The following is a 14022-nucleotide window of genomic DNA, read 5'->3' as shown; positions in this document are numbered from 1 at the left end:
AGCCTGCAATAGCAGAATTACTATTTAATATTGCTTCCCAGTGTTTCTTTATGGGCCCGCCAGGTTTCCTACAGTAAAAATAGGCTTAAGTCACAGTAAGAACATGTTTATTAAAATTTGTACATATCAAACTTTTAAACACCAGGCCGCCTACCTAGAGGGCTCCAAAGCCTAAATAATTATGAGTTTTTAATATTTAAATAAAGGCTTGATAGGAAATATAAATATGCCAATTATAGTTTTAGCCAATTTGACATGCTTTATTATATACTGTGGCCTGGTCAAAACACTGGAGGAATAGTTCCACAGAAAATGGGGATAACCACGCACTTTCTTACAGTACTCACTATGTATATGTACAAACATCAGATCTTATTTTTCCCTGTATTTACATCTGATGTCCTGCAGTTAAATTAAACACTCCCGGGACATCCTTCTTATATTTCTTTTTATCCAGCACACTGAATAATCCCTTATGAGTGGTTCAGTGAAATTACCACAAATGTTTTGTGCCCTAGAACAGGCAAAAGGTATGACCTTTGCACTAAATACATTAAATGGTGCAGAAGTGAATTACTTGGTGCTAAAACTTGAAACACTGGAAAACAGTTGATCTGTGGAATATATTATGTTCTATTTATGGGCCAGCTGTTAGCAATCTATATGGACCACAAGTTTTTAAAACATGCCTTTATTTGCATAGGTATCACCTTTGCCAATTCCAGACGACATACATGGATGTTAGAATTTACTGAATGCAAAGTCGAAGTAAGGTATCCATCATGATAAGGAAACTTGGAAGAATGTCTGTTCAGGTTTTCCTTAGGCAAGGACAATCTGGAGGAAGAGGCTTTGGTTTTTCAGTGTTCCCCAGTGGCAGCATTCAGGAAGTAGTGATTAAAGACCAAGAGTGAGGATTGCGATACTCAGACAATGTTGGGTTAAATGGTAGATTGGTCAGTTATTTATAGATGCAAAGGGATACAACACTGGGAAACTGCCTTTCATTGTCTCCAGTCAAAAAGGCTAGTGGAGAGCGTGAACCAAATATTTTAGGAATGCTTCCAAATGATTATGTGAAGAATTTAGAATGGACTGCAGCACTGCAAGGAATAGATTATCACCTGTTGAATCCTAAAGAGGGGAAGCATCAAGAACTAAAGAAGTCTCAAGTGGTTTGGTATCACTGCAGGGCGGAATTTGAAATTTTGGTTCATAAGGTATGCAGAAGAGAGGAACATACAGAAATATCAGTCAGATGTTTGAGGTGGGTGCAATGGTAGGTAATGGTGACATGTTCATGGTTAAAGGGAGTAAAAATCTGTTGAGCAGGTTTTCTACAGGATTTGTACATCACAAGGGTTTGTGCACGTTTCCCCGGCTCTGACCATTATTGCAGGTTTTAGTAAATCATTCTTCACTTACTTAGGAGAGAAAGGTTCAGATGGTTGTTTCCTTGGTTGTTTTAGTTAATACTCACATAAACAGGACGCTTTGATCACCGTCATACCCCTCACGCTGCTCCGCTGGTATGAGGCGGTAATCGGGTTTGTGCTATTTATACCTTTTATTGTAATTGGGCGGAAGTGTCTGTGTGCCCTAACATGGGTGTTCCGCTTGTTATTGTCATTGACCATACATAGTGCTCGTATGTCCGACACGGACTCACATGTGGCCAGCGTCTGTGTGCACGAGTGTCCCTTAAGCGCGCATGCGCGTTGCTTGTGTTTTCATCGTCCGCCGCGCATGCGTGTTATGCAGCAGCGCGCGCTTGAGTGGCACTGATGTGTTAGCGCATGCGTGCCCTTTACCCGTGTCTGAAACCGGGAAAAAGGGTGTCAAGTAAGAGGACTCGTGGGTCGAAGTAGGTTACGTTAGAGATGGCAGATTTTTTTATATTTATATTTGTGCACGAAGGCCCATATTCACGAAAATTAAATTAAAATTTATTATAATCTCACATATTCAGAATGATTCATCTCGGTTTTGGTGATTGGTGCCTCATCAGTATGTTGCGTCTTTTCAGTGACACATTTTAATTGGATAGCTGACCCCAGGGCACTTCGTCATTAAGCCCGATTTTATGGGTGCCAAGTCTGAACACCCATCTTTGTTCCTTTTGGAAGAGGCCATTCTCAGAGGGTAGTTGCTCTATGATGGTCCACTTTAGATCATTCACACAATGTTGTGCTGTAAGGTAGTGAGTTGCCATTTTCGTGGTGCTTTTTTTACAGCGCACGTTGCTCTTGTGTTCATTCATTCTAGTCTTCATGGCCCTCGTGGTCATGCCTACATACTCGAGATTGCAGGGGCATTTTATAAGGTAGACCACGTTTTTGGAGTTGCAGTTGGAGAACCTCCTTTGCTCCCAAGTGTTTCCATTTCGGAAGGTCAGTTTAGTGCTTTTCTGTGTTAGGTGGCAGCTGCTGCAGTTGCCGCAAGGGAAATGACCTTGAATACCTATGGATGGTTGTACGGCAGTTGTTGTAGGTTTTGGTCGGGTATGTACCAGCATGTCTATATATGGCATGAACATTTTGGTTTATCCTTCCCTTTGAGGATTAGCTTCGACATGGGGTTCAAGGAACTGTAATGGCCTTAGACTTGACCAACTGATTGGGAAACACATCGAACAGATCATTCACATGAAATGGGAGTTTCTGCACCTTTCCAAGGGCCTACTGAGAAAGGTAGAGTGATCTCCTCCAGGCATGGCTATTTACTTACACTCCCAACTCAAGCCAGTGCAAGCAGAATCGATATGACACGACAAAGAAATAGCAACATTTAAATGCCCATCTCATGATGAGAAAACTAAAACTACTCTTCAAGTTGCTAGGGTATGTCAGGAAGATAATCAGTGATCTTCAATCACTGACAATATACTGCCTCACATTGGCAGAATATTGTCGACATTCTTCCGGCAGAGATGCGGAGGCATTATGGTAAGCCACATTGCTCATCCAGGTAACATTTTATGGCTCTTCAAGTCATTGCATTGAAGTGGAAGATGTTACCCTCCTCACTCAGTTTGCACCATAAAGGATTTGGCTCTCGAGACCTTTTCCCGCTAATTTCTTGTCAGCCATTGAGAGGAGTTTGGAGAATATAACTACTAATGCTTAGGACTCGGAATAGAAGACAAAAAGAACTTGAAGATCAAATAATTTCAGTCTTTACTTTGGGCAGACCTACATACATTCAGATTTTCAAATTATTATGAGTTTATCAACACTGCACTAAACAGAATGTATCTAGATATATGTGAAGGAACCAATCTATTTTCAGTATATTGTCTCTGTATGCATTCTATTGTTTTGGGAGAAAGAAAAAGATATCTGTATAATTTATAGATATCTTATGTGACCTACGAGAAATAAAGGAGCTAATGATTTTTATTGAGATGACATCTCTGACAAATCATTTAAAATTAGATTAAAATGTTATGTACACAACGGAGAAAGCAATGTTTGCAGAATTACATAGTATAGTTATTTATAGTCCTGACAGGATCGGTCTTGTACGGAGCTATAAGTGCTGAAAGGAGAGAATTAAAAACATGCTTTCAACTAAGACTATTTCAAACAGAGATTAACACTTCAAATGGTAATTAGGACTACTACACTAGGCAGAGAACACATAACTGAAAAGTCAGAATATTGAGAAAATATTTCTGATACATTTTATAAACAATGCTGCTAATAAGCTAATCTTTTTCCTTCCATTTGTAAATAGGGAGGTCGCTTTTGTATTTCACAGCCATAAAAACAATACTGCAAAACATTTAACTAGCACAATGTAAGTAGGCTTGAAATATTTTTACTAACTTTTTTCCATATACTCTAATTATATACTGAAGTATAATTGTCTTACACAATAAGCAACACAGATTGATTTAAAATGGACCAATAAAGGCAGCACCACAACATGTATAGTGTTACGACTGCTCCTGAAAGCTAAATTTTTCTAGTTTTCACTTGTCAATATATGTGATATTTGGAGATAGCAGTGTTCTCTGATAACAGTATGTATGAACATTAACCAGGTTTATAGTCTTAAATTAGTTCAACTACTGTAAATAGAAAGGAAGTGTTTGATAAGTAATTAGCTGGTCATCTGTCCATAATAGGGCCTTCTATGTGGAACAGGAAACCACTGAAAACACTGTGCAATACTCATTCAAATACACAAGGATTCTTTTTTAATATATACTGATACTCAAGCTTATTATTAAGTGAATCTGAGTCTCCCTCTAGAAAGACTTGTCCCTGGGTCAGCCATTTAAATTCTTACTACATTTCCACCAAATACACAAGGTAAGCTTTTGAATATAAAGCTACTCTTGTACAAACTTTGTTTTATTCCCACTTCATCAATTTTTGTCAGAGGTGCATGAAGGCTAATGACCTTGTCTTAACCATGTAGAGTTTTCCACCAACACTTTGTAGTCCCATCCAGGCTATTTTGAAGAAGAGAAAGCGAATGTCTACAAGGACTTACATGGAATTATTTGAAGAACTCTATTTTTCTTCATGTTGGCTGGTAAATTGCCCGTCCTCATCTTATCATTTTGAATTTTGATCGAAGTTAGTTTCTGAGGAGTAAAGATAAAGCACATTACAAATCTAATATTGCAAAAATAGGTACTGCACAGGTTAAAATTCAGATAAACAGTTCAGCATAAATGCCAGTCCCTCACTATGTAGCATTCACACATTTATGTTTAAATTATCCATGTTCTTTGAATGTTGGACATTTTTGCTTTAACTGCTCTTAAAATCATCTCCTCTTCAAGTGCCTTTATCCAGCTGTTGTGACATTCTGTGGACTGTTTGCACCACTATGTTCGGACTCTGTGGAATCGGTATGTATAAACAATTGCTTCAGTCCCATTACATTCAATCGTAAACCAATTTCTCACTGAATTTCCGTTAGATGGATGTAGGATTGCAACCTTTATTTACTGGCCTCCGTAGGAAAACACTGACCTGGCTGGTTAAAATTGGTTAGGTTGGCAACCCTAACTGGATGGTGAACCAGTCCCGATTACCACCATGACTTTTTTTCTGTAGCCTCCAAATGTGTTCAGCTTCTTGGGTCAAGGTCTGGGGGGTGGAATTCTGCATTGTAATTTACTATCTACTGAGGTCAGGCAACTGTTAATGTAGTGTGGGGATGATATATTATAGGAGAGTTGCTGTAGGATCGCAACCAAGAAGGTACACTTATAGCATTTGTGCTTTCAATGTACAATGCTGCCAATCAAAACAAGTGGAGTCTATTTTATTTTTGAAGCAGTAAAAGAAACATTGTGTCACCATGTTAAACGCAGAAACAAGCCCAGTGATTATAGCGATGGTTTTATAAACAGTAGACTTGGGGCCTGAAAATGAGAAGGCCCTATCGCATGCAATCATTTTAACATCTTATAACAATCAAACACCAAGGTGTTGAAATGTATCAGATGCGATAATTACTGCAAACTCTGAGTTATGGGAGAATACCATACAGATTTTGGCACGCCCCACACCACAACCCGCATGTCCTGCGAATCCCGGGCTTCCTTCCTTAGTTAAATTCTAGCAGATTGAACCTGCAGAAATTTACTGATGGGTGCAATCTTTATCACACACATCAGATGTGATAAACATTGAGATTTCTGTGCAAACATGCAACTTAAAGGGCTGACTGTTTGTGACAGATTCAGAAGGCTAAATTGAGCAGGCAATATTTACAGGGTAGCAGATTTTCTCAGGATAAACCTTCAAATAGGGCATAGAGCGTGAGAGTGAGTGAGATTTACAGAGAAACACTGAGATCATGAAAACAGTAAAGTATAGCACATATGAATACGATATTAAAAATGCATCATCACTTTCTAAGGTTGTGCGACAGTATTTCCAAACCTGTAACTTCAGCTATCACTAATTCAGATGTTTTCCCCTCATATTTACATTATTTTCACCCTAAAAAGGGTACGCACCATAACTTGGGATAACCCTACTGCTTTAAAATAAATCTGGAGAATTCTTTTTAAGTCTTTGTTTGTAAATATTTGGTTGTAGCCCCCAAACCCTAGAAGCCTCTTAATTCTACCACTTGTGCCCCAATGTAACTATAACTCGTACTACCGCCATGCACAGTCTTGTCATCAATGATGTAATTTCAAATGTTGCAGTTATATTATCAATGATGTTATAAAACATGTCATCAGTGATGTAATATGTGGGTTAATAGGCTGTGCATTAACAGGAGACGAGTTATAGTTTCTAGAAGACTAAAACTGGTGAATAATAGTGTTCTTTTGTTTAAGACAATAAACTGTCACTGGCATTTTCACCTAAAGATAACGTCACTTTAAACTCAGCCTTCATCAGTGAACTTCTAGTTATTTTTTGTTCCATAAAGAAATGGACGAGTTACTTACCTTCGGTAACAATGTATCTGGTAGAGACACAGTCTAGCCGCAGATTCCTTAACTTAGAATAACCCCAGGCGTCCGACTGGATCCGAAAAACTTTCCACAGCAGCACCTCTGCGCGCCGGGTCAGCGCCGCATGGCTCCGCCCTGACGTCATCCACGGACGTGACGTCAGCGGAGCCATATATGCCCCTCCCGGGGCGCTGATGTCAATTTTCGTTGGAGAAACTTTTCCACGCCATAACACTGAGCCACAACCAAAAACTGTGAGAATACGGGAACAGTGTGCAAAAATGATGAAAAAAGAAGGTGAATGGTGAAAAACAGCACCATAAAGGACAGTGCCCAGCACTGTATCTTAAAAAGTAGTGAAGGGAAAGAGCAGAGCACCACTCTGAGAAGCAACCCCGCAAAAGTGAATGCCAAGCCTCCCTGTGAGGCAGATGAAGACGTGAAAAAACATCATGGCAGACGACAAAGTCTGCAACCATAATATAGAACTGTGAAGGACAACAAGTACGGAACACAGGAACAAGGACAATTCACCAGAAGACGTCACCTGAAAGAGACGTCGTATCCCCAATAAGAGACCTATAGAATGTGGCAGAGGCAAAAGATTTCAAACCAATGGACCACAGGGGATGTAAGAGACCCCAAGGCGATGGAGAAGGAGAGAGCGGGGGAGGGAAAACATGCGTAGATCCCACAATGGACAACCCAGGGCGTAGGGTTGGAAAGGACATGACACATGAGCATACCGCCCAATCACGACAATGGGCACGAGTAGAGCAATGAAATAGAATGAAGCATTGTGTGTTGGAGTGGAGTGAAGTGAAAAATGTCACCCCGCAGAACGGTCAAGCCACCTGAAAGGAGGCGAATGTAGAAAGCCCAACCTGAAAAGGTCCTCCCAGAACGGGGAGGATGGGCTGAGGTTAAGGAATCTGCGGCTAGACTGTCTCTACCAGATACATCGTTACCGAAGATAAGTAACTTGTCCATCTGATAGAGACATCTAGCTGCAGATTCCTTAACTTAGAATAGATACCAAAGCCATACCCATAGAGGAGGCGGGTCTGCTACTGAACCCTATCAAGTTCCAGCGAGAACTTAACCGTCAACAAGGTGACGAAACACTGTGGGAACCGCAAGAAAGCACAGCCACACCAGGTCAGAAAAGAGTGGAAAACCGTGGGAGGCAAAGGCATCACAAGCAGTCAAAGAACAGCCTGAAACCCCCTGTATGTATACCTGGTGAGAAATAGAAAACATATGCCAGATATGTCGGTGTGAAAGGGAAAGTTCATTACTTCATAAAGAAGTGGAACTGAACTTAGGGTCCGATGAATTCGCAGCATCCAGCCTGCTGACCGTAAGTAAAACCCAGAGAGATGACAACTGGTATGACAGAGTCAGAAAATTCCGGTACAGTATGCACAATAGTGGAAAAAAGCACTGTTGAAACCTGCACCAGCTAAAATACGTGGGGCAGCATTGGAAGGATGCCGATCCATGGGCAGAAAGTGCCAGTAGTAATAGAAACAGAAGATACGCCAGTAAATATTCGCTCTGTAACAGGACATGTGAAAGGGCTGATGGCAACCAGCAGAAGCGCCCAAAACAGGACTACAGAAAGAATGATAGTCAAGTGGAAGACTGGAAGATACATTAGCATACCGTGTCGATGCTAGAACCACAAGAAGTATAGCAAAAACCCTCCTGTAGGGTAACGTGAGCAGCCGAGATGTTAGAGACGCAATAGCAAGAATGCAACCGGGAAAAATGGGTACCAGGGAAGCTGTACACCCACATAAGAACTCATAGCAGGAGCAGACCGGGTCGGGAACCACGGACACCGCATGAAGGTACTTGCCTGCACGACTCAGCTGTGTAAGAGCACAGAGCAGAAATAGAATAAGTAGAAATATGTGCAAAAAATGAAGCGTAACACAATAAAAGACTAGGGTTTGCAGAAAGTACCAACAGTCATATGGAAGCAGAAATGGACAGGACAATGTCCAGACCCGTAAACGACATCAGCCTCCGCTAAGGTAAATGTGCCTATTGACTATGTCAGTCCTCGCTCAGTGTAGGTTTTAAATGAGTTTGCCGAGCACTTAACGTGCTACGGCAATTGTTTGGGATTTTTAGACCTTTTCCTGATTTATTTTACATTATCTTTACCCTAGGAGGCATGCCCACCGCCCCCCTGTCCTGATGAAGACCCGCCTTGTAAGGGATAAACTACCCTACACTTTCTCAGGGTCGAAACGTTGACTGTTTCCACTACGTTTACCAACTCCTAAATATCAATCAGGATTGGTATAGCCAATTAGGAGGTTTTTTGGTTTTGTGTAACTATACAGTGACTAGTGCATTTCATGCGGCTCCAAATTAGGGAGACCATTTTATGGATGTATATATGATTACTCACCAATGGTGTATCTAAATGATTACCTTGTTCAAATCTCACCTTTTGTTCACTTAACTCCTCACGTCACTTCCCCCCTTTTTATCCCATGTGGGCACAAAGTATTGTGATGAAGTATAAAATTCTCTCATGAATGATATAACCAAAAAAAAGGTTGAATTAGTTGCTGTGTGAATAAAAACATCGCTTCTTCATTTGTTTTCCTTTCTCAATTTCTCAAATTATTTTCACTTTATATAAATTGTTCCTTCATGTCCGGGACCCCTTTTTGTCCATAATAATTGTATACCCAGGTCCCAGTGACTTGTTTTGGGTTCAACCCTGTTCTTTAAAGTATCCCGCCTGGGAGGAGCAACGGTCACCCGCAAGGTAGATGAGGAGATGAGACCGACACGATAGTGGAAACAGTCAGGACCAACCTAATGGCACAGGGACCCAAGAAGCGAGTATCCTGAAAAGAACACTCCCCTTGAGAGTGTTACAGCAGGAACCCAAAGCAGAAGTGCGAAAAAACCTGTTCGGAAGTAACAGGGGATGGGGAGTAACTCCTGTTGGGAAAGACCCCAGAAATCAAGGGCACAAGGCAATGTACAGCAGAGACAGTGGGCGAAGATGCCACCTTTAAAAATACAAACCCAGTAAGGGCTGAAGGACGAGAAACTATTACCCAACCCTAGAGGGGAGGGTAGAACCAGCACCACAGCAGCAGAAGAAACAACGTAAGCACCCTATGATAGCAATTATGCCAAGGTGCACTCCCAGTTTGCGCAAACACCAAGAAGAGTGCCACACAGCTGCTTTTTCTTTGGCACAAAACGATGACAGGGCATCAGCCGTGAAGAACTGCGCCTGAAGTGAACAGAACAAGGGCCCCAAGGGAAAGTGGCCGGCAAAAGAAGAGCAGCCATTCCGGACAAGAGGAGTACTGTGACGCTGAAAAAACACCTCGAAGGGCAGGCGAGGCAGAGGCCGCACAGTAAGGAACCCATACCGGGGCTTCGAAGAACTACAGACAACTGGAGCCAATTGCAACCAAAGTACAATAGAGCATTGCTAAAGTTAGGATTGCAGCAGAAATCAGGACAGCCTGACCCTCAGGAGGATGTCAGTGAGGAAGACTTCATAGGAGCATACCAAGGCTAAGGCAGTGACCCAATAGCCAGCAAATACCCCACATAGGGTAACAACCCCCCCCCCCCCCCCTAGGGGAATCCTCTTGGGCAAAACACACATTCAAAGGACAGAGGGAGACAGAACCAGCCGTCTGGCTGTACTGAACGAATACTGAGATAGCGGAACAACCGCTTACACTATTCCAGTACTATGCAAGAACCTGGGACATTTTTTTAAAGCAAACCAACAAGCCAATATCGTCTTTACAGAAGAAAAAAATACTAGAAGGCAGAAAATGATGCCTCAAGAGTTACGGTAGCCCAGACATGACCGCTGAATCTGCGTGGCTGCCAAAAAGGTCCACGCCATTGAATGGCAGATCTCTAAAAGCATCCCGAACATTGTCTGGGAAACGACTGTCACGCAGCCATGCATGGCAGTCGCAAAGCCACAGCCCGAGCAAGGGCACTTCCCACAGAGTCAGTTGCATCAAGGGAAGATCGGAGGGAAAATTGCACCATTCCTTTGCCATCAAGAATAAGGCGCTGTAATTCTGCCCGTGGCCCTTCTGGAATAGAAGGAGGAGCGCTACTAAATCCCAAAGGGCAGAGGAAGCGTGCATGAACATACAAGACTTATTCAAATGCGTGGATTATCGCTCTGTCAGAGGCAAAAAGCTGGCGACCACATGTGTCCAACCACCTAGACTCCCTGGTGGGAGGCAACCACGGCAAAGCAGAGGAAGGCTGCAAGTCAAAAGCCGCCTGAACAACTAGACCCTGAGCTCTAGAGTGAAGGGACAGGCAGAGTGGATCATGCGGGGCAGGACGATGTCGACAAGCAATGGCCCGATCAACAGGGTCACAAGAGGAGGGCCTCGCCCATGTGCCAAGCATGATGTCAAACAAAGATGCCCCAAGGAGCAGCAAAGGCTCCACCTCAATAGGATCTATGTGGAGAAGATCCAGTAAAGGATCAGAAGGCAGGGAAACCACAGGGGGCTGAAATCAAAGAATAGCCGCCGCCCTGTGAATAGCCTGTGCGTAAGCAGCACTAGCCTCAGTTGCCATCCTTGGAGGCGACAATAAACCATTGGTAGGAGACGGTTGGAGACTAACCGTCCACTTGACAGCAAAAGTGGAGGAGGCTGAGGCAGATCTGAAGGCCACGCCACACTAGGTACCTGCACCATGGGGCACCGAAACTACATCGGACCCGGGGAGTCCAGAGGAACGTCAACCTCTTGCAAAATAGGAGGCGTAAGCACCGGCGACGACCCATGTCATATGGGAGTCGTATCGACATCCGAGGAGTCAAGAGGAACTTTAACCTCATGCAAAAGAGGAGGCGGAGGCGTAGACGTCGTCGCCGGTGTTGACCGACGCCGTGTCGGAGTCGTTTCGACATCGGTGACCTCCAAAGGGGACTCGCGTTGGGTGCCTAGCGACGGCGATCTCACCGCAATATGCAAGGAGGAAAGATGTAGAGCCCGGCGCCGCCTCTGACGTCAGCGCAGGGCTATGCGGTGAGTGGAGGGGTGGGCTGGACGGCTGACTGGGAGGACCCTCTGGGACATGTCGAGTCGGCATCGTATCAACTCCGGAGTCGATGCATACAGCCGGCGCAGAGGACGAATCCGCCGGCGAGGACCCGACATGAGTGCCTTTCACCTCTGTGGGACCCAAAGGCGCACCAGGGAGAGGGGGTGACCCAAAGAAAGAGTGGAGTGCTTTTGAATAGGCCTCCATTTGGAAAGGGAGGGTAAGTAGGAGATGACTGCCAGGCGCCCCGTGCCAGGCAAGGAGCGAGAAGAATGGGCACCACCATCACGAGTATTGGAGGAAGACCTACGCGACTTACATTTGTGCTTACCCGCCTATGGACGATGTCTGGGAATGAGCCCGATCCCGAGAGGGAGAACAGCGGCGCGAAGATCCAGGACCAGACAGCCGTGCGGCCAGCAATTTCATACGACGCTCCCTCAAGGACTTAGGTTTCATTTGATGACAGGCGTCGCACTATTTGGAGCCTTGGTGCACTCCTATGCATCACATATAGATGGTGTGCAGGTCCTTTACAGACATCTGGCGCGCACAGGTCTGACACGCCTTAAAGCCTGAAGGCATTACACACTGTTCCGTGATGCCAAAAGCGTCGAGAAGCCCAAAAAAACAGGCCAAGGAACCGCTGGTTTTCCAGGAACTGCGTTGGGACTCGGAAAAGAAGAAAACAGACATCAGCGCGCCTGGAGGGGCATATATGGCTCCACTGAATCACGTCCGTGGACGACGTCAAGGCAGAGCCGCGCACAGAGGTGCTGCTGCGGAAAGTTTTCTGGATCCAGTATGACGCCTGGGGATATTCTAAGTTAAGGAATCTGCGGCTAGAAATCTCTATCAGATATTTTATTACAACACTTATGTACGGAGTAGGGTTGGCCCACAGGGCTTGCCCTGTGAGCAGTCAACCCTTTGCAAGGCCTACTAGCTTTATTAGGGGTGAAAATATGAATATATACAAAGCAAATCTATCATCTTTCACCAAAATGACCAATATTATTCATCAAAATCTATATTTTAGTAATTCATTCATTCCCTGGGCCAAAACCAACAAGGAGGCAATGTGCACCACCCTCCTCACGACGACATAGACCTCGGGCCCCAACCCAGGGTATGATAACACACAATGTACCACACAATGTACCAGGGAGCCCAGAGACATCTCTTTGCTCCCACAGGGTGGGAGCAGACACAAAATGGTGCTCTCGCGCAGGCGGGGGCAAAGGAAAGGTGCTGCTTCCCACCAGAATTCAGTATGGTGCTGTGAAGGCCTGGGGGCTCCCCCGTGTTCCCCAACATATTAGTTTGTGGGTGCTCCGGGTGGGCACTGGGGCACCAATACAGGCCCCAGAGGTGCGAACAAGCTCAAGGGGGAAAAACACCCACTGGGCCAATCAGAAAGCTCAAAGTTTTAAAATTGGCTTCAAAGGACTCGTACAAGAGTCCCTCGATCCCAACTGTCCAGATACACAACTATTTTTGAGACTTCTCAAAAACCGCAAAGAGGCTTTACACCAAATCACAGAAAGCAAGCTTTCTGGACCATCTAGTGTCCTGATAAATTTGGTGCGATTCCTTTCAACAGTTTTGGTATTCCTTTGCAAAAGAAGTCCATGGAAAATCCAGGGGGATTTGGTGTTTTGGGACCTCCCTTAAAAGATCACCCCAAAACTTGCTAGGAAAGAGCTGAACTTTTTGGAATGTTTTGTTAAGATTCGTCAAGTGGGCCTTGCCTAAAATAGATCTATTGGCTTTTTAAGGGTATTGCACAGCAGCACGACAGAAGTGCAACAGGGCTGAAAATAAAGAAAAGGAAAGTGGTATGATGCAGTCAACACTTTATACTCCTCAAGAGTTTTTTGTTTTTTTTACTGCCAGCCACATTACAGAGCTGACACTATGCTATGTTTGCGATTAAATGTTTGATTAATCCCTTAAGTGCCACCTCGTTCTATTTTTTCATCCTTGGATGTCCCTTGCTCAGGTACGGGAGGGTTATGTGGGCAGAACCCCTACCCATTTTTCTAGTGACACTACGCTATGCAACATGGTTAAAAAAGATGACAAAGCCAATAGATCTTGCATAGGCAAGACCTATGGGCCTTGCCAATGCATACACAGAATAGAGTCTCCAGTACTCTTTGACAAAACATACCGGTCTTAGCTCATTAAAATATCGCCATAATGGGATAAGGAAGAGGACACTTCTTCACAGGGGAGAATTTTTTTGTTTAATATAGCCTTGTCTAGATGTACTCAGACACAAGGACAAACCGGGATCTAGACACAGAATGCATCTAAGTCTGGAAACCCAATGCCACCCATATTTTACTGCTGATGAGTTTACACATTAATACCAACCCGCATAAGGGAAAGAATGAGTTAATGGTTCCACCCATTAGCGAAGAAACAGCCTTTGGTGGGCAAAGGGAACGCCGGCACTGAAGCACAGGTGTGAGGAGTTAAAATAAAGATCCAAGAACTGTAGCCAAAAACAA

General features: G+C 43.9%; 1 protein-coding gene across 4 annotated transcripts in view; it reads right to left on the bottom strand.

The window, feature by feature from the left end:
* The window catches only part of PTPRA (protein tyrosine phosphatase receptor type A), a 724758-nt gene that overhangs the window by 224277 nt on the left and 486459 nt on the right, over nt 1-14022 (bottom strand). For all 4 annotated transcript variants that reach the window (XR_013608377.1, XM_078678706.1, XM_078678707.1 and 1 more), the window contains one exon: nt 4501-4594. Coding sequence is in view for 3 of the 4 variants with exons in the window: in XM_078678706.1 (XP_078534832.1) it covers nt 4501-4594 (94 nt within the window). In the remaining variant the exon portion in view is untranslated. The remainder of the gene's footprint in view (nt 1-4500; nt 4595-14022) is intronic.

Source organism: Lissotriton helveticus, chromosome 2_2 (genome assembly GCF_964261635.1).
Source record: "Lissotriton helveticus chromosome 2_2, aLisHel1.1, whole genome shotgun sequence".
In the NCBI taxonomy this organism is placed as follows: Eukaryota; Metazoa; Chordata; class Amphibia; order Caudata; family Salamandridae; genus Lissotriton; species Lissotriton helveticus.
The sequence above is the reverse complement of the archived record's forward strand: the minus strand, read 5'-3'. Positions and strand labels throughout refer to the sequence as shown.